This window comes from Equus quagga, chromosome 11, assembly GCF_021613505.1.
Source record: "Equus quagga isolate Etosha38 chromosome 11, UCLA_HA_Equagga_1.0, whole genome shotgun sequence".
Lineage (NCBI taxonomy): Eukaryota > Metazoa > Chordata > Mammalia > Perissodactyla > Equidae > Equus > Equus quagga.
Genome location: NC_060277.1, coordinates 18,725,620 through 18,745,058, shown reverse-complemented (window position 1 = coordinate 18,745,058; position 19,439 = coordinate 18,725,620). Strand labels below are relative to the sequence as shown.

Here is a 19,439-nt window from a genome sequence, read left to right as displayed (position 1 = left end):
AGCCGACACTAACACGACCGTCTGTCCTCACAGCCGGGACCACAAGCTCGGAAACCGGAAACGACGAAGTTCGCCGACGCCCCCCGCGTCCGGCCACCAGCTACACTGTCCCGCCCCGGCACGCGAGGCAGGTCTTCAGCCCAGACACATCGAGCGTGGATGCCGCGCTGAGGGGCTTCTCAGGCCCTGCAAAGCCCTAGAACCGGCCCTAGGTGTCCGTGGCGAATGCCAGACAGAACTCTGTCACTATCCCAGCAAATCCCGAGCGGGCGTGGGACAGGCGGCTACTCAGTGCCCCCCGGCCAGGCCCAACGAGTCGAACGCGGAACTAGGGAGCAGGCGGAGGCCGGCGAGGGCTGATTGCTCAGCAGGCCCGGCCTGGCTTTGGGCCCCGGGCCTCGCAGCCCGTGACTCTGCGCCTGCGCCCGCCCGGCCGCTGCCCGCTCTCCAGGCGCGGCCGCGGTCCCGGCTGCAGCACGCCGCGGGGTGTCTGCGTGATCCATGGGCAGCGGCGAGGGTCACGATGACAGATTACGGTGAGGAGCAGCGCAACGAGCTGGAGGCTCTGGAGTCCATCTACCCCGACTCCTTCACAGGTGACTTCCGCGGCCGCAGGCCCGCAGCTACCCTGGGGTGGAGTGGGATCGGCCGGAGCCGCCGCGGCCCTCGGCATTCCGGGCTGAGATGGAGAAGGGGACAGCAAGGCCGCGTGGCCACCTCGCCCTCCACTTTCTCCTCCAGTTCTTCTCCCAAATGGTCAGGCACTTACCTGTAAGTCCGAGGCTGTTTCCCCTTCTCCTCTGTTCTCTAACATCCAAAAGTCTGGGCGAGGCTGGCGAGGTCCCTGGAGAGTGTCAGGCCTGGAATTCATTCGGGGGCACTTTGCTTTCTGTGTCACTTACAGCAACCCGAGGTTTAGTGAAATACACGAAAACAGATACTCCGAGTGAGAGTAGTCTTTCCAGAGTCGCAAAGGTGTCAGTTTTCACATTTTTACCTTTATTCAGATAGAAGCTGATTTTCGTACGATGATGTTTTAAAGTTTGTGGGATTCAGAGTGCTGTTCTCAAAGTACCCCAGAGTCAGTTTTGAGAGGAGTATTGTCCCTGAAGTTTGTCGCGTTTTTTTCCGTTTTCCTTCTTTGTTTTTATATTCTGGCATTCTGCAGAATGCCCAATAAATGGTGTGGCCCAAATTTCAGTTCCCTTGGACATTCGCAGGTTCTTAAATTAGAAGGGATATTAGACATCATCTATTCTAGCCTCCCCTTGCTCCCAAGCAAGGTAATGGAGGCTCAGGAAGGGTGAGTGGCTTGCTCTGAGTGGACCAGCAAGGTAGTAGCCGGACTCTAAGAGTTAGGTTTGGACCTCTTTCCTGTTCCTTTACCTTCCAGACATGTGGGACTTGAGACCTAGCTCCTGCTGGGATGAGGGGGAGCAGAAGATTACTTGGTAGGTTGGGCTAATATAAAATATTTTTGAGAAGTTCGTTAGGTATATTTTAAAGGAAGAGAATTCTATATTAAGCTGTGCTTCTGATGATTCTGAAAATGCTGCAAGATAACCACATCGGTATGGCTTCTGTCACATTACACTCAGTTTTTGAGAAGTGATCAAATAGAGCCACTGTGAGCGCGTAGATTTGTGGGGTTTACATTCCCCATCCCTTACTTTGAGTAGTGTTCATCATTGATTGTTAGAATTCAGAGTGTAAGGAAGGTTATTTTAACTTGCAAACTCCAATCTCTCTCCCTTTCATGGTTCAGCTTAGTTTTCTTAGCTCCACCTTTTGATCACTGCTCGCAATGGTAGCAAATTTTGTTCTGCTTTGCCAACAGGCAGATGTCTCTCAGCTATCCCTGTATAGCTCCAGTCCTGTTCATGTTCTCTCTCACCAGCAGTACGGCTGTGCTGTGAGGATGTTAAGGGGATGAGTGAAGAGGGGTTTGAGAGTGTCATTAACTGGGTGAGTGTGTATGGAGTCTGGCTCCCTTCTCTATCCTTGTTTGTATGTCAATATCTAAATAAAATAAAATATAGGGTCAGTTTTTGGTTATATTCTTATGACGTTTGGTCATTTCTAGTACATTACAAATGTAACAGGCATGAACACTGTGTAGGCGGAGTTAAGAAAGCATAAGATGTGTTATTCTTTTCATTTCTTTGGACATAAAGTATCCCTCATTAAGTACTGTGCATATAAGCCTTTATAAAAGTGATACATTTTTTTAACCCTCAAACAATTGTGTGGTTCTTTCAAATCGTGCTAGGCTCTGATGTAAGTCACTATGTGAAATTCTTGTCAGATGCAAAAGGGCTTGAGGATTCTGAGCCAGGGTAATAAAGATAATTTATGAATCTTTGATGCATTCAAGTATTCAGCACTATCAGCTGAGCCCAACTGTGTCTAATTCCTATCACCATTCCTACGTGCTTTGCAATAAATATATTAAAATGAGATGTCTTGATTTATAGTTCTTCAGGAACTTTGCCTTACTCATGATCATGTTCTTTATGAAACCTCTCAGGGAAAAGGCAGAGGACTTTGGAATAAAATGTTTCTGTGTTTGATCTTTTGAAATCTTGAGGATTTGCAGGGTTTACTGTTTTATAGCCTTCTTTTGTGTTGATGATTTCATACTTCATATTTTTGTACTAGGTTTAAGAAAGAGAGCTTGTTTGTGTCACTTTGTGGAGGAACACTAATTGGTAGTTTTCCAACTTGACTTTGAATCACATTTAATATTAGATTTAGTAAATACTCAGTGCTGTTGATGGAGGAAGTGGATATACTTTTTTTTAATAGATGGCCAAGTGCTTGACGGAGAAGCCTGTGTTCAGCACATCACGACCCCCCTTGTGGATGCTGAAGAGGCACCATCCAACCAGCCCATACTCCTAGCCACATAGACTTAGTCTAACTTCAGAATTGATTGCTTGACTATCTGCAGAGAACTTTTGGTCCACTGTTGCATTTCTTGTGAATTATAACAAATCATAATTTGTTTCTTCTTTTTTGCCTATTCTGTAGCTTGATTGCACACTGATCCAATCCTCCTAACAAGTAGTCTTCCGAAATATAAGCAGACTCTTCTGATACCGCCTTCTCCTTCCGTAGTGCTTCACTTAATGAGGTCCTGCTAAGGTAGTAGAATTTGGTTATTTGCATTTCTGTATCCAAATCTCTGACTGTGTGCGCTCTTTTTGGAACAAATTGGTTGGCTTCAGGCTAACCAAAAGTTAAGTTCTTAGTTCTGTTTGGTCTTATACAGAGGTGTCCGTAATCCTGTATGTGTTTGCGTCAGTACCTCTAAGTAGCAGCCATGAGCATTTAACAGTTAGAATTGCATCTTAGAGATGGGGCAGAAGTCATCTTGTGAAAGGAGCTTTTCTAAGACAGACACTCCCTAAGAACCAGAGGGACTTATTTTAATGTGAGCTGTCTGGTTCTTTGTGAAAACCTTAATGTCATTTGTGTGTCCCTTTAGTGTAACTTTCCGCTACTACCTCCGTTATCTCTCTTCTTGACAAACTCCTTAATTCTGTCCAGTTTACCATCATCCGCCCCTATATCACCTCATACTTCTGCCCCTCCACTAGTTCCTTTCCTATGCCCAACAACCTGACTCTTTTTCTCAAAAGTATTTTGATCCACTCACAATGTTGGAAATCTGGTGTCTTTACTGAAGGCTTATCTTTCCTCTGCTTACCTCAACTCACAGTAATGCTTTGCAGTGGCATTATTCCTTCATCACAACTCAGGAATTGTTCATCTTTGCAAATCCAGTTAAGTAACTTTTCCATCCGTAGTTTTCGGTCTTCTCCAAGCTTTGCAATGTTATCTCCCTTTCCATAGTTTTTCTTTTTTTTTGGATTACGTTCAGCTGTGACAGAAACCCCCGAATAACAGTGGTTTTAAAAAGATAAAAGTTTATTACTCTTGCACATAAAAGATAGTTGTGTAGCTCTAGTTCAAGAATTCCTCAGGGACCCAGGCTTTTTTTTAGTTCTCTGTCATCCCTAAGAGGTCGTCTCACCCTCATGGTCAAGTGGGTGGTATTCCTTTTCCAAGTGGTAGGGTAGATAAAGGAATGAAGGAAAAAAAGAAGTGAAAGATAGCTGTTTCTTCAGGAAATTTCCTGGAAACTGTGAAAGGACTTATTTGCTTCCATCTCATCAGATGGAACTTAGTCACTGGGAGAGACCTAGTTAGAAGGGACGCTGGGAAATGTAGTCTTCATTCTGGGTGGTCAGTATGCTCAGTTGAAACTGGTATAACTGGAAGAAGGGAGGAGTGGACATTGGGGGATATTAGCAGTGTTCTCTGATATCTTTTTTTTTTCTTGTACCTGGTTCATAGTTTTTTCTCTGTAATGGCAGCCTGGTGTGGTGGGTGTTAGCTATGTGACCTTGGAGAAATCATATAAACTTTCCAAGCCTCAATTTCCATGTCTGTTTGAGGAATAATGTAAGTGTAAATACTTTAGAACTGTTAAACAAATATGAGATACTCTTTCATAGAAATTTGCCAGCTTAGTTGCTGATTCTTCTAATAATATGGCTACATGACTCTTCTTTATCAACAGTTTTGATTTCCATTTCCTTCAAGTGCATGGGGCCTAGCTATATCTTGGGAATGCCATCTTTAAAATTTTGGTCTATGACATTCTTCTTTCTGTCTCTGAACTTTGCAGCCCTGCAGTGTTTTCATTCCCATGCTTACTAAACACGCCTCTCATGATTGCTCATAGATTGATAGTTTATCAACTTCTTTCTTGTCCATCTTGCCTCCCTATTCTATCTGGCTCCCAAGGTCAGGCAGTTCAGTGGTGTTCTTGCTAGCATCCCCGTGTCCTCTTTTACCAAATAGTTCCTCATTTACCAAATATTTACTGTATGCATCGTTAGAAGCTCAGTCTGTGGGGAGAAAACACCAAATGAGTAATTTACAACACAGTGTGATGATTCTTTCATGGTTTGTATAGGATACAGCCAGAGCATAGGGGGAGGGGAGGGTCTGAGTCGTTTTGGAGGACTGAGGGGTGATGAGAAGTTAACAAATGAATGAAACCAGGGGAAGGGGCACAGTATGTGCAGAAGCATGACTCTGTGAGGGAGCAAAATGTTTTCAAAAGACAAGTGGCTAGGTATTCCTAGAAAATAAAATGAGAAGTGAGAGTTATGGGAAATGAGACCTGACAAATAAGCAGAGACCAGATGACAAAGGGCCTTGTTGGAGATTTAGATATGATCTTATGGGCCAACAGTTCATCACCCATTTACCCCCCACATAGCTACACAGACATGTACCCTGCACCTTTAGACACTGCCACGTCAGACCTGGATCTCGATACTTGGGGTGGCTTCACAATAATATAGGCTTCTCTTGAGTTTGTTGTTACCTTTCATGGCTGCTGCTTTTCTTTTAATCTCTGGCACTTTTTCCTTCTCTTACTTTTTTTCCCCAAAGCTTAAGATTCCTTACAGAGCTGGTGTTGGCCCTTATTTCTCTCTCTGGTGATCTCATTTACTCTAATGACTTTAGCTCTCACCTCTCTGTGGATGATCCCAAATTCAGTTCAAGCCCACCTGTTTTTAACCTCCACTTGCCCATGTCTGATTGCATGCTCATTACTTCCAACCAAAAGTACTGTGTGTCCTTCAAATATATCATATCTGATTTTTCTTTTGTATTTCTTGTTTTTGTTAGTGGCACCACCATCCTCTGCCTGCAAATTCAGAACGTCATCTATCACTGTCTTAGATTCCTCCCTGTTCTCTGCTATTCCCATAGCTGCCAACCTAGTTCAGAACCTCATTAACTTTGCTGCGACGATTTCAGCAGCTGTCTAGTTTCATCCTGCCTCTGCTCTTGTTTGTGTCCTTCTGTTTTATGCATTCTTGCTAGATTTATCTTCCTATGTTTAAAAATAAAATTCTCACCATACTGCTGCTGCTAAAGAAACTTTCACTGTCCACAACTAAACTTCTAATTGTATTTTCAACTAGTTTTCTTCACCCACACATACGCCTGCCAAGTGGAATAATTTCTGATTCCCTGTATATTCCTTAAGCTCTCCCACCATTATGCCCTTACTGCCCTGTCCCTGTCACCTACGTTCTGTTTCTCCCTCTCTCCTTACCAATACACCTTCATTCACAGCCTAGCTCAAATGACTTCCCTGGAATTTCTCTACTGGAAAACAATTTTTCATTTTTCTTTTTCGAGGAAGATTAACCCTGAGCCAACATCTGCTGCTAATCCTCCTCTTTTTGCCGAGGAAGATTGGCCCTGAGCTAACATCTGTGCCTATCTTCCTCTACTTTATATGAGGGGTGCTGCCACAGCGTGGCTTGACAGGTGGTGCGTAAGTCCTCACCCGGGATCTGAACCGGCGAACCCCAGGCCACCAAAGCAGAACGTGCGAACTTAACTGCTGAGCCACCAGGCTGGCCCCACAATTTTTCTTTTTGAAAGAAACTTTATACAGTTTATTCAGTTCCTCCAGTTACTAGCTGTATAACCTTGGGCACATTATTTCAAAGCTCTTTTATCTCAGTTTCTATATCTATAAAATTGGGATAGTACTATATTTAATTGATTCTAAGGCATAGTTTTACATTTTAGCATCTCTGAAATATGAATTTGTCTTACAGTCAATTACTTATCATAGTTTAATCGGCAGCTTCTTTTTTCTTTCTTAGTGGCACATAAAGTAGGGTACATCTCATACTTGATGGCATCTTAAATTGGGTAAAATATGGTAATAGTATAAAATCGTGGTCTTGGTGTGAAAATTAAAGGACCTTCATGTAAATGCATAGCACAACACAGGCATAAAGTAATGCTCAATAAATGTAAGCTGTTGTTATTAAGTATTGACGACCCCTAACTTACAGCCTCACGGAGTCCTAGAAAATGGTCATAAGTTGGAATGTCATTAGGTTGAACCTTTATTTCTATAGTTGCAGTGTTTACATTTCGTGACATGTAAATGCTAAAGTTGGTCATGAAATAGGCACGAAATACATAAAATATATTTTATACACATTTCTTTAAAAAAAGATAAGGCCAATCATATTATAAAAGCTTTATTATAATTACCTTTCAGGGACTTTTTCAGCATGGACTGGACTTCCTGAGGCCTGTTAAAATATGAATCCAGTGTCCAGTGACTCTTATCCTCCTGACAAACCCCTTCCTAGTAATCATAGATATTCATCATTGCTTCACGTACTTTCAGGCATCAGTTAAAATGAAGGCATGTGTCTCGAAAATTTTATTGATAATGAATATTTGATGAAGGCCTCAGAAGTTCTTGAGTAGGGGAAGCTGAGTAGTCTCCGTGGTGACTCCTTCAGAGATCCCCTTGCTGTTTCATTTCAGAAAGAGGCTGCTAAGCTGCTGCGAGCCTCACAGGAGCCGCTGCCTCCCTGGCCGGAGTGCGGCACCAGCTTTTCTTGTGTTCGGTAGCAGTCACAGGTGGCTCAAATGTTTTTTGTTTATTTGTTTACTTTTCTGATGGTTCTGAATACAACTTTTCTTTGTTTTCATTTTTCTTCTTTCATTCCATTAGTTTAGTTCTTTCATCGAGCCAGAATTTGTTGAGTTTCGAGATGCTGCCAGGCCCCAATCTAGGTGCTCTCACAAAGTTTCATGGTATTCTTGTGGAAGAATAGACAATAAGCAGGTATCTAGTATCCGGTAGACGTCAGGCTGTAAAAAGGTATATAATGCTTTCTTATTTATATAACTGTTGATTTATGTGTCTTGGGTAACAAATTGTAAGCAATTTGATGTTTGAATTCATGACTAATTTTGTAATTCCGTGAAAGATGATAGAGGGTCAATAGTTTGTGAAAGAATAAGGTTCGGTTCTAGGGATGATGTGGGAGGAAGAGATAGCTAGAAGACAAACTCTAACAAATTAATATTTACTGTTTGTTTGTCATGGAGATTGAGTTATACTTCGGAATATCTAAGTATAAAAATTGGTGATGAGACTGAATATCATTGGGTAGTTTCTGATGAGAAATGTCAAAGTTTTTTTTTGCTGTTCCATTTGGGAATTTTTTAGGATGTAATTTTCCATGTATAGGTGGACATTTTGAATTAAAAGGTAAATTACTTAATGTTTTAATTGATTTGATAAAACTCCAAGAGGGTATCTGCTATATGTATTTCTTTCCAGATTGCAGACAACATTAGAATTAAATAGAAAACTGATGGACGTTTTATCATTTGAATCTTCTGTTCAGTCTGTATTTGTGAAAATGGAAATACAGTCTAGGGATCACTTTCTGGGACTGAATAGTGGTATTTTGCTAATAAGGAAAAGCATCTGCCTTAGGAAGCATCTTAATAACTTAACCTCTGTGGATATTTTCTTGCAGTATTATCAGAAAATCCACCCAGCTTTACCATTACTGTGACCTCTGAGGCTGGAGAAAATGATGAAAGTAAGTCTGGGCAAAAGTGCTTGTAGTTTTTCTAAGCTTCTCTCTTAGGAATTTTACTCACTGTGCTAGGCATTGCAGATATGGAGGTGCTAAGGTGCTGTTAAAAATCTAGTATACTAGACATACTCACATAGTGCTGGTGGGAGTGTAAACTGGTGCAGCCACTATGAAAAACAGTATGGAGATTCCTCAAAAAATTAATAATGGATCTACCATATGATCCAGCTATTCCACTGCTCGGCATTTATCCAAAGAACATGAAAACACAAATGTGTAAAGATGTATGCACCCCTACATTCATTGCAGCATTATTCACAATAGCCAAGACTTGGAAGCAACCTAGATGCCCATCAAAGGACGAATGGATAAAGAAGATGTGGTATATATACACAATGGAATACTATTCAGCCATAAAAAGGGATGAAATCTGGCCATTTGTGACAACATGGATGGACCTTGAGGGTATTATGCTAAGCGAAATAGGTCAGAGGGAGAAAGTCAAATAGTGTATGATCTCACTCATAGGTAGAAGATAAAAACAAGGACAAACAATCACAGAGAGACAAAGATTGGATTGGTGGTTACCAAAGGGCAATGAGGGAGGGAGGAGGACGAAAGGGGTGATTAAGCACGTGTCTACGGGGATGGATTGTAATTAGTCTTTGAGTGGTGAACATGATGTAATCTTCACACAAATCAAAATATGATGTACAGGTGACATTTATATAATGTTATAAACCAGTGTTACCTCAATGAAAAAAGAAAGAAATTCTCTTTTAATTGATGCGAGGAAAACTTCTGAGAGCGTATGTAAATCTTTGAAAATCCAATACATTTAAGCATTAAAGTCAAACCTTGATTGCATTGTAATATGCTACTTATTCCTGAAAATACCCCCAGTGTGAGATATAGGGAAAGGACAAAGTAGGCTGCTGCATATCCTTTTAGTTAGAAAGAGATTTGAAAATTTTGTTTTGTGTGATTAACACTTTTGTAACTGTTAGTGTTTAAGGGAATTAAATCTTAGAATAGTTTCCTATGTATGAGTTAAAAAAAAAAGAATCTAGTATAAATGTGTGTTTCTAGTCAGTATTTACTATGTAAACATGGCTTGTAGAGAAATAGAGAGGAAGTCAATGAGATATATTCTGACACAGTAAGCTTAGTTTTAAAAAGTGAAACAGAATCATTAACCATACAGCAGATGGAGAAAAGGTAGGGGATTTTTGTCCAACACAAGACTTCACATGCACACATACTTCAGTGGTTTGTGGTATTCCATTGAGTGACTGTTATTTTTCTTCTTTGAATGTTTAGGTGGTTTATTGGACATTTGCTGTTATAAATTGGGCTGAGTAAACACCTATCTGGATGTTTTTGTCTCTCTCTTTAGGATGGATATTCCATCATTAGTTAAATACGTATGTACATAAAATCAGATAAAAACTGCTATTATATAATTATAAGACTAAGACAAATGTAAAAATTGAAATAAAATAGCTGTAAAACTAATACATTAAAATTAAGTAAACAAATTTGGCAGATTTGGAGGCCAAGTGTCTGAAGTTCATTTCCACCTTTAGTCTTTGGTGGCAGATGTTATCTCAGGGCTAATCTTCCTCAAAAAGAAAAAAAGCGTATATAGAGAATATTAGAGGGTAGTAGTAAAACAAACAGACAAAATTTTTTGTTGACATCCAACACAAAAATTAAAACAAAATATCAAACCAGCATATTTTAAGGTGTTTTTTTTCTTCCATGGAGAGAAATCTAGATTTGAGTTATAATCATCAAACTCAGGAGGTTTTAATAATTAAAATGTGAGTTATAAGGTAAAATCTAAACAAAAGATTACTATGACTTATAAGTTTTAACAGAAAATGTTTGGCACAGGCCAAAAGTGAATGAGAAGGTAGAGATGAGTCAGGTTAAAAGTTTCTCAGACAACCTCTCAAACTGTGCAGTTGAAAACCATTTCACCTAGCAGCCGCTTGGCACTGCCCCGCTGGCATTGTACAGATGGAAGTAGACCCCAGGGCTACAGCCAGAATTGCTCTGGGAACTGGCTCTGGGAGAACCCTGTAAATGAGCCTAAGGTAGTACTTTGTCTATGTGTTGTATTCAGTGCCTTTTGTTCATCTTAAGGAAGGTTTTAGAAAGAGTGACTTTTATCCATCCTCTTTCTCAGACATGCAATCTGGTAAAATACTAATAAGTTGTAAGTGTTTTTAATGTGTTAGAAGTGATTTTAGGTATTCCCATGATTTGTTTTCACTTATCTTTGTGGTATGTGTTGTTTGTATTAATGAGTATCTATCTGGTCTCATAGTAATCTTGTTTTTCTATGCAGAAAAATCTGTTGAGCTACTTTTCATTGACACATTGTAAGTTAATTACTGATTCCACAAAGATGTTGACCTCTCCATACTTTACATTTTAAGGTATTCATATCAAACTTTTATCTTGTGTCTTTAGCTGTCCAGACTACCCTCAAGTTTACATACAGTGAAAAATACCCAGACGAAGCCCCCCTTTATGAAATATTCTCCCAGGAAAATCTAGAAGATAATGATGTCTCAGACATTTTAAAATTACTAGCATTACAGGTAAGGAAATAACATTTTATGTTTTGTAATGGCATTATTTTACTGGCCTTAAATATTATACATAAATTTCAGGAGTTAGAAAATGCTATTAAATGTGTGTAAGCATTGAACAAGCAGAATTCATGATTTATATATATATATCACAAAGCATCTTTTTGTTTCTCACTCTGTACCTTTAAAATTTGAGTAAGCCAAGTTCCTAGACCTTTGTTTGAAACTCAGTCAGCCCTGTCATTTTGGATGATAAAAGTCCGATAGGTACTTTAAGTTATAAACATGGTTTCGATTTATTTCTCAGAATGTCCAGTTCCATGTGCAGTTAAAAATTCCAACTTTAAACAAAATTTAAACTCCCAACTCCTCTGACGTGTTGCAGGCTAGTTGCCTACAATCTGGGAAGAGGACTGGTGATTTTTTTTTTAATCCTAGCTCTCCTTCTCCCTAAGCTTACAAATAGCAACAATGGCTGCTATTTTAGAGGGGAGATTGTGTGGAAGAAAAAATGGCTATTGGAAAGCTCTTCTTGCCTAGTTCTGTGATGGGATGGGCCATCCACGGTCTGAGCTTGGCACGTATTTAAAGCTCTCTTGCTTGGGTAGAAAGGTTTCATGGGTTCTTCAGAGTAGGGAGTAGGGAGAGCAAGTAAAGTCTTTACTCCACCATCTTGAAATTAGAAGTCCTAGTTTTGTTTTTTTCTAGAAGAATTGACAGAAAATATGTCTCCACTGTAAATGTGACTTGTATATTTCAAGGACTGTTGGTCCTCTGAATGCTGATATTTTAAAAATATTTGGAGCTATTATGAAATGAAGAGTGAAAGAAGATATATCAAGCATGAATTTATGCTGTTCCTGGGCCCCGTTCACTCCGCTACCCAGTATGAAATTCTCTTAATTCTGTTATCATTTGGCTTAACATGCTTCAATTTAAAACATGCAAAGAACTTGGGATAGTGTGCTGTATTCAGTTAGTCATATATTAATATAAATTATTTGATCTGAGTGATTTTTTTCCTATGTGTTTTATATTTTATTTATACTCAAACTCCTTCCTTTCAAAAAAGAAGTTTTGGTTTCTTTCTGATACTTACGTGAGATCAGATGTATTGAGGGAGTATTTGTACTTTTTCTCCAAAAATAGTTGTATTAATTTTCAATTATCAAAATAATAAGTTCATATTATGAAAAACTGAGAAAATCATGAAGAGGAAAATAAAGATTACTCTTAATCTCACCAGTGAGGTACAACTGCCTATTAACCTTTTGGTGTGATATAGTTCCAGACTTTTTTTCTTATGCTATTATAGTCCCCCTCTCTTGCCCCAAGTTAGATCATTCTATACATAATGTTTTATCACATCCTTTTTCTCACATAACAATATATGTGGGCATCTTTCCATTTTAGTAAACATGTATATGAATCATTGTTTTTGATAACTGCATAGAATTTCACTGTATGTATAGTTATACATATCCTTTTTGAAACAATTTAGAATTATTTCTCATTTTGCCTGATTTAATATGTAATTCTTTGAACATTCTTATATATCACTGTTTATAAATTCTTAGAGCAGAGTCTCCATTGAATCCCTAGTACCTGGCACATAGTAGACTCAAATATTTTTGAATAAACAAAAAGAATGAATTAACAATGAGAATACTAATCCAGTGTTTTCTAGAAGTAGGATTGCTGGATTAAAGGGTATGTGTACTTAAGAATTTCATACACACTGCCCAATTGACTGTCAGAATGGTCGTGCCAAGTTATGATCTCACTGCAGCCAGTGAGGTGTCTGCCCACATTTGCTAACACTAGATATTTTCATTTAGGAAGAAAAAAATGATAAGAAGATGAAAATAGTATGCAATCGTAATTTGTAATTCTTTAATTACTAGTGATATTGAAATCTTTTCATATGACTTCTCGTTGTCTAGTTTCCATATGAATTTTTTTTTTTTTTCTGTTGGAATACTTTTTAAAAAGAGATCCTACTGGGATTTGTTATTGAAATGTATCAAGCATTAAGTGACCAAGACAGACACCATCCCCTCTTGTAGATTTTATACTCAGTGAGGAATATGGACTAGCATTATTCTGTGTAAAAAATGCTATGATGGGTGAAGTGCAGGATTGTATGAGTGGATATAGACTTGAGCCATTGGAGAAGCTTCCAAGAGGAAGCTGAGACCTGAAGGAAGACTGCCAGGCAATAAAGGGAGTAGAAGAGTTTCAGGGTAGAGGAACCAGCTTGTTAAGGGGCGTGGAAGTGAGAAAGAGAGAAAAGATCGTTATTTCCTTCCCCAGCGTCCAGTCATACTAATACTCTAGCTTAGAATTTGAGGTTGGTGGTAATATATGATGGAAGTAAAGAGATTAATTCCCCAAAGGTCTTCTAAACTATTTTAAAAAGTATGGCCTTGCTCCCATTTGGTTTGGGAAACTCTTGAGGGATGTTAAACAAGAGATTGACTAGATCAGTTTGTGTGTGTATTGAGTGGTCAGAGAAGTTGATGTCAGGGGTGACAAGACCAGAGGTTTTAAGAAGATCATTTAGGAGTTTCTTCTAATATTCTGGGCTGAAGATGATGGTGTCCTAGGTTAGGATAATAACAGTGTTGATAGAGAACGATACATGGATTTAAATGTTACATAAGAATATATAAGAGGCAGTGATAGAGCTTATGATGGTATGGGAATGTTTAGGCTGGGTGGATGGTGGTGTGATTCTCTGAGATGGAGAGCTTAGAAATAGGTTTTGTGGAGAAGATGATGATTTCAGTGTTGAGATGCCTGTGGTACATCTGAGTCACTGTCCAGTGGACAGTTTTAATATGGGTTTGGCACTCAGGGGAGAGATTTGTGTAGAGTCAGATTTAGGATGGTTAGCGTGGAGACACCAATGGAGAAGCCCCATTGGAAAGGATTACAGAAGGTAGGTTGAAGCCTTGTCTTCATGGAGGGTCCAGGAGATGATACCCACTAAGTGCTGCTGAGGCCGGCCCTGTCAGGGAGTGCTTGGAAATGTCGTCTTCTTCTAGGAGTGAAATTCTGGCTTGTGTATTTGGGGATTTTTTTTTTTTTTTTTTGGCCTGCTTTCTTGGAATCCTATCTTGTTTCTGTGGATAAACAGATATTTTATTTTATTCTGCCTTCAAATGACCAAATTCCAAATATCTTTTGAATTATATCCCTTTCATGAGTTGGAGATGCTTTTATATTTGATTTTAAACCATTCCAAATTGAAAGAAAAAAAAGTAAAGATAAATCACCTTGGCTACAAAATTCAGTTCATTGTCACAGCTCTTAAAATACCCAAAAAGAACTGAAATAATAAAAACATGCTGGAGAACTGATGTTACTGTTACTAGGAACTGTTGGAAAAGGTTTTCTGAGTTCTACCTTCCTTTATGATTGTTAAACAGAATTTACTGAAATATCTATTTTATGTTGGATATAGCAAATTACATGAATTTTTACATTTAAGACATTTATGTGAATGTTCAATTCTTAAATGATCATTTGTCCAAGTGTCTGAACTTACAGTGTAACTGAATTAGTAATCATATTAGTAATGTATCGAGTTTAGTGATTACGCCAAAACACTTTTTCATTGGTTAGCTTTAAATTTTCTGAGAAGTGTGTTTCTCACTGCAACTTTTTTTTTTTTGGTTACATAGGCAAAAGAAAACCTTGGTATGGTGATGATTTTTACTTTAGTGACAGCTGTGCAAGAAAAATTAAATGAAATAGTAGATCAGATAAAAACCAGAAGAGAAGAAGAAAAGAAACAGAAAGAAAAAGAAGCAGAAGAAGCTGAAAAGGTATATTTAAGAGCCATGTTTTGTTTCATTATTCTTTAAATCTGGTTTTTTTGGTTGTTTGGTTTTTTGCTTTTGGAAATTTCAGTAATTTTTTTGGAAATCACAAAAATAAATAAAAGTAAATTTTAACAAAGTTTTACTAAGTAAAATTTTAGAAATCCCTCATTTAGTTGGTGACATAGCACGAGTAATGATTAATAATTAGTCAGTAAAGCTCATACAGGTAAAATCAAGAAATATAAATTATTTCACTTATTGTATAGAGTTTAGACTTATAAAGCTCTTACCAGAGTGATTTAAATATTTACTAAATGTAAAGAAAATATCAAATTCTGAAATTGAATAAAAAAAGATAAGCTGTGATGTTAGTATTGTAAATTGACGTGTATTCAAAACATACTACCGACAGTAACAACTTTCTTCTTAACAGTGAATAGCAGCGAGGGTACATTCATTGCATATTATCTTTGTTGTTTGTAATAAAAATAAAAAATGGACTTTTCCAGAATAAATTGCCCAAACCAATGAGAGTAGCCACTGCAGGCGGAAATCAGATTAAATATTTCAAAACTTGAAAGATTGTTTTTCTCTTTTTCTTATAAGTGGCTGTATTCATTCATCTAGAAGATCATTAGGCTTTATTTTTTAAACCACTGTCTCATTTGTCTGGTGATGATATGTCTTCTTTATTTTCTAAGCAATTATTTCATGGCACTCCTGTTACAATTGAGAATTTCTTAAGTTGGAAGGCCAAGTTTGATGCAGAACTCTTGGAAATTAAAAAGAAACGAATGAAAGAAGAAGAACAAGCAGGAAAAAATAAATTAAGTGGTATGACCCCCCTCCCTACTCCTGTTCCCTGCAAACTCCTTTATCACTTCTTATATAGAAAGAGGATCATTTGGACAATTTCTGTAAGAAAATAATATACTTGGGCATCTAGGACAAAAAGAGAAAACATTCTCTCTACATGATGATATTTCTTCACACATAATTATAATTAATTTTTATGGCTTATCTTTGATCTCGATATTGCAATGGATAGATCCCAAGATACAGCTACCATGATTTTCAAGATCACAAGTCTTAGAAGTTGTAGGGTCAAACCCATTGTTTTTCTAGGACTCTAAGGCAGACTAGGTTTTCACGTGTTCCATTTTAATGCAAATAACATTTCATATGTCTCTTAGCTGTTTGTTGGGTTCATAAATTTATTGAAATTCACAGAAAAACAGGTTTTCAGACTGGTTTTCTTAGATTATTATACTTTTTAAAGGGCTGTAAGGGAAGATAGAGGACCACTATGTTGTTTGAATTAAACATATTTATTTCTTTTAGGGAAACAGCTGTTTGAAACAGATCATAATCTTGACACATCAGATATCCAGTTCTTGGAGGATGGTAAGATAATACTAGGATTCCACATGTACATGATGTGTTGTTTTTAATATTAAACCCTGAAAATCAGAGTGATAACTTATTGTAAAATTTTCCTTCCAAGGCTGTAAGGAAATAACATTTTGAATAATAAATAGTAATATTTGATTAATTTATACATTGAACTATAGTATTTTTTAAAGTTTCCTGATAACTTAAGCAACGAAAGGATAGCAGTGGATAAGCAATTATGGTCATATTAGCATCTAACAACTAGTAAAATGGGCCACTGTGACTCAGGTGACCTATTCTCTTCAAATTTCTAGTATCATAAATCTATGGAAATTATATTCCATGGTCTGTCACGGAGCTTTATAAAAACCTCAGATCTGGAACTCCTGGCATGCTCTCCAACCAGAAATCTTACATTTCATACTACTCTTGCTGTCTTCGGAGCATGGAGTCCCTTACGCCTTCCTTCTTCTCCTTTTTGTCCTGACCCTTACCCTTTTTCAGTCTTCTGTCTGTCCATCGTCCATCCATCCACTAATATTTATTGAATCCCTACTATATGCCAAGCACTGTCCTGGCTGCTGAGAATACAGCAGAGAACAGTCTAGACAAATTCCCTGCCCTCATGGAGCTTATGGCCAGGTGTGTTTATTAAACTGCTCCATCTGTCACACCTCCAGTAGCACACTTCGTTAGCTGTCTGTCATGCCCATCTTGCCAGTTGGAGATCCATCTGGCCTTTCACTTTGTTTCCTGGACTGTCTGGGAGAGGGTTAAGAATCCTTGTTGATGTGGCCCATTGCTAAATCATACTTAACCTGAGCTGGGCCCTTACTGACGCTCAGCATTCTATCTATCTATCTATCTATCTATCTCTATCTATCTATCTATCTATCTTAACACATTCTTGCTCCAAGATTTTTATAGTCTTAAAAAAACCAAAAAACAACAAAGATGTCCTTATGCTCATCTATCCCCCTCTCACTTTAGGAGCGTCTTTGACCTACTTTGTTGAGAAATTCTAGATCCAAAAAGCTTTGTCTGTCCTCTCTTGCACTTTAGAAGTTCTATATCTTCACTAATTCCCAACTCCTTTCCCTAGCTGATGAATCAAATGTCTCCTCATATCCAATAACTTACCAAAAGCTGTCTGTTGATTCTGCCTCTGAAATGTCTTTTTAGCTCTTTCCTCCTGATTTGAAGTCTATATCATTTTTCACCTGTACTTTTGTAGTGAAAGATGTGATAGCTTTTGTGGTAGCTCCTTAAATTATCTCCATGCTTCCATCTCTTCTTCCTTCTAGGGCTCTTAACTATCCTATAGTTACTGCCTCTGAGATGGTATTTCTAAAACCCATGTTTAATCATGACGTTGTTCTCCTTGAAATCCTTTGATGGTTCTCTACTGCCTAGAGGAAAGGGTTGACCTACACAGTCCTTCAGACTGGCCTTCGTCTATGTTATCTCCAGATATTTTCCCTCAAGAATCTTGTATTCCAGTTAGAAGTAGTCAAGGTCTTATCTTTTCTCTCTGCCTTTTTTGTATACATCTACCTAGAATTTTTCTACTTGGTGGATTCAAATTTATCATGAAGATATTTCAGATGTCATCCACTCTCTGAAGCCTTCACTACCTCTCCGACAGAGTCGGTTATTCTTTGACCTGAAGTTAGCAAATTGTATTTTATTACTGAGCTACTCATAGGCATGAAGCAAAACTCATTCTCATTGAATTGAATGTCACTGGGCTAGAGTCTGAGAGGGAAGGAATAAACAAGTTTTGGTGATTTAAGAGTACTGTAATATCGTACCTTTATGTACTTCAGACAAATTGAAGAGTGAAGACGTTTAATGCAAAGCCTGGGTATTGCTTCCTGTAGGGCTTAGATATTGGAATCTTGGAAAGGCATACCAATGGTTACAAGGGGAACTGGATGAGAGTGAAGATCAACTTTATTAATTGAATAAGTTTAGTTGAGCTGTAATGTACATATCTGCCACTATTGGAAGAGTATGGTCAGTGTTCATCAACTCTGTATAACCAGGACATCATCATTGTCTTCATCTTGTAGTATGCTACATCATAAATAATTCATTCTAGGAAGGCTTTTTTTGTAACTAGATTTTTTAGTCTATGAACTGGAAGCATGAAGTTGCTCTTAAAATGTGTGTGTCTCTGCTGACCAATACAGATCATTGTTGTTGTGATTTGCGGTAATAGCTCAGGATTTCATCTTGAGCTTCACGTGCACGTTTAGAAGTTTCTGTTTCATATTGCCAGTGAATTGTATCTGTTATTCCTGAGTGTAATACTGAGGGTGAAAACTTTTGTCTTTTGCAGCTGGAAACAATGTGGAGGTAGATGAGTCTTTGTTCCAGGAAATGGATGACTTGGAGCTGGAAGATGATGAGGATGATCCAGACTACAATCCTGCCGACCCAGAGAGTGACTTGACTGACTAACGGACCATCCCCATCTGCAGAGGCTTGACTGCCACAGCATCTGTGGCTATGCTGAGAGGGTGTGGATTTTCCTTTCTTTTTTTCTAAGAAAAAATAATTTTCAGGAGAATATTCTTCTGATAGCTTTCATCATTGAACTAAATAAACTGACCTTAAAATTTTAAATATAAAATGTTCAATTCCTCTTTTTGGTGGGAAGAAGGTCACATATTTAAAATCATTTAGTGTTGGAGAGAGATCCTGCTTATAGCACTGAGACTTGAAGCTAGGCTGCTGATGTGCACAGTTGTGAGTATCTATACAGCAGAATTGGAATAAGTCAGAGTTTCTATGCTGGAGACAGTGGTGCCTTTTGGATTCTAAGTGTTGTCATTCATATAAAATATTAGAAGGCTGAGATGAATAGAACACTGACCCTTCTGAAGTCTCACCTTCAGGCATGATAAATTCAAGTCTTAAAACCAGAAGCCCATAATATAGTCAGGAATAAAATGAACTTTAGTCCTATAGTAGTATTTTAATGAGAATCCTTTGTGGAGTTATTAACAGTTGTGCACTCTAGGCCCTTCTCAGTTTACATTAATAAACACTGAGCCTCAATCTGAATTTTAAAATAGTGAAATCTCATGCAGTGACATATGCGATTCTGATGCACACTCCTGATTAAGAACACTCTCCTACAGTTATGGAGACTATATATT

The 19,439-nt window shown here is 38.2% G+C and overlaps 1 protein-coding gene across 7 annotated transcripts; it reads left to right on the top strand.

Annotated features, from left to right (window-relative positions):
• The first annotated feature begins 337 nt into the window (after positions 1–337).
• RWDD1 (RWD domain containing 1) lies at positions 338–18,910 on the top strand. Of its 7 annotated transcripts, XM_046677071.1 has the most exons (11): positions 459–596; positions 1,838–1,965; positions 3,031–3,144; positions 7,577–7,726; positions 8,394–8,459; positions 10,810–10,843; positions 10,935–11,065; positions 14,743–14,886; positions 15,585–15,717; positions 16,225–16,287; positions 18,617–18,910. In XM_046677071.1, exons 5-11 carry the CDS (start codon positions 8,451–8,453, stop codon positions 18,736–18,738), a joined length of 636 nt encoding a protein of 211 aa, XP_046533027.1. In that variant the 5' UTR covers positions 459–596; positions 1,838–1,965; positions 3,031–3,144; positions 7,577–7,726; positions 8,394–8,450; the 3' UTR covers positions 18,739–18,910. The 7 variants fall into 7 exon arrangements, with proteins under 7 accessions (XP_046533025.1, XP_046533031.1, XP_046533027.1 ...); XM_046677075.1 differs by lacking the exon at positions 1,838–1,965 and having other exon boundaries at positions 458–596; XM_046677074.1 differs by lacking the exon at positions 3,031–3,144.
• The last annotated feature ends 529 nt before the right edge of the window (positions 18,911–19,439 follow it).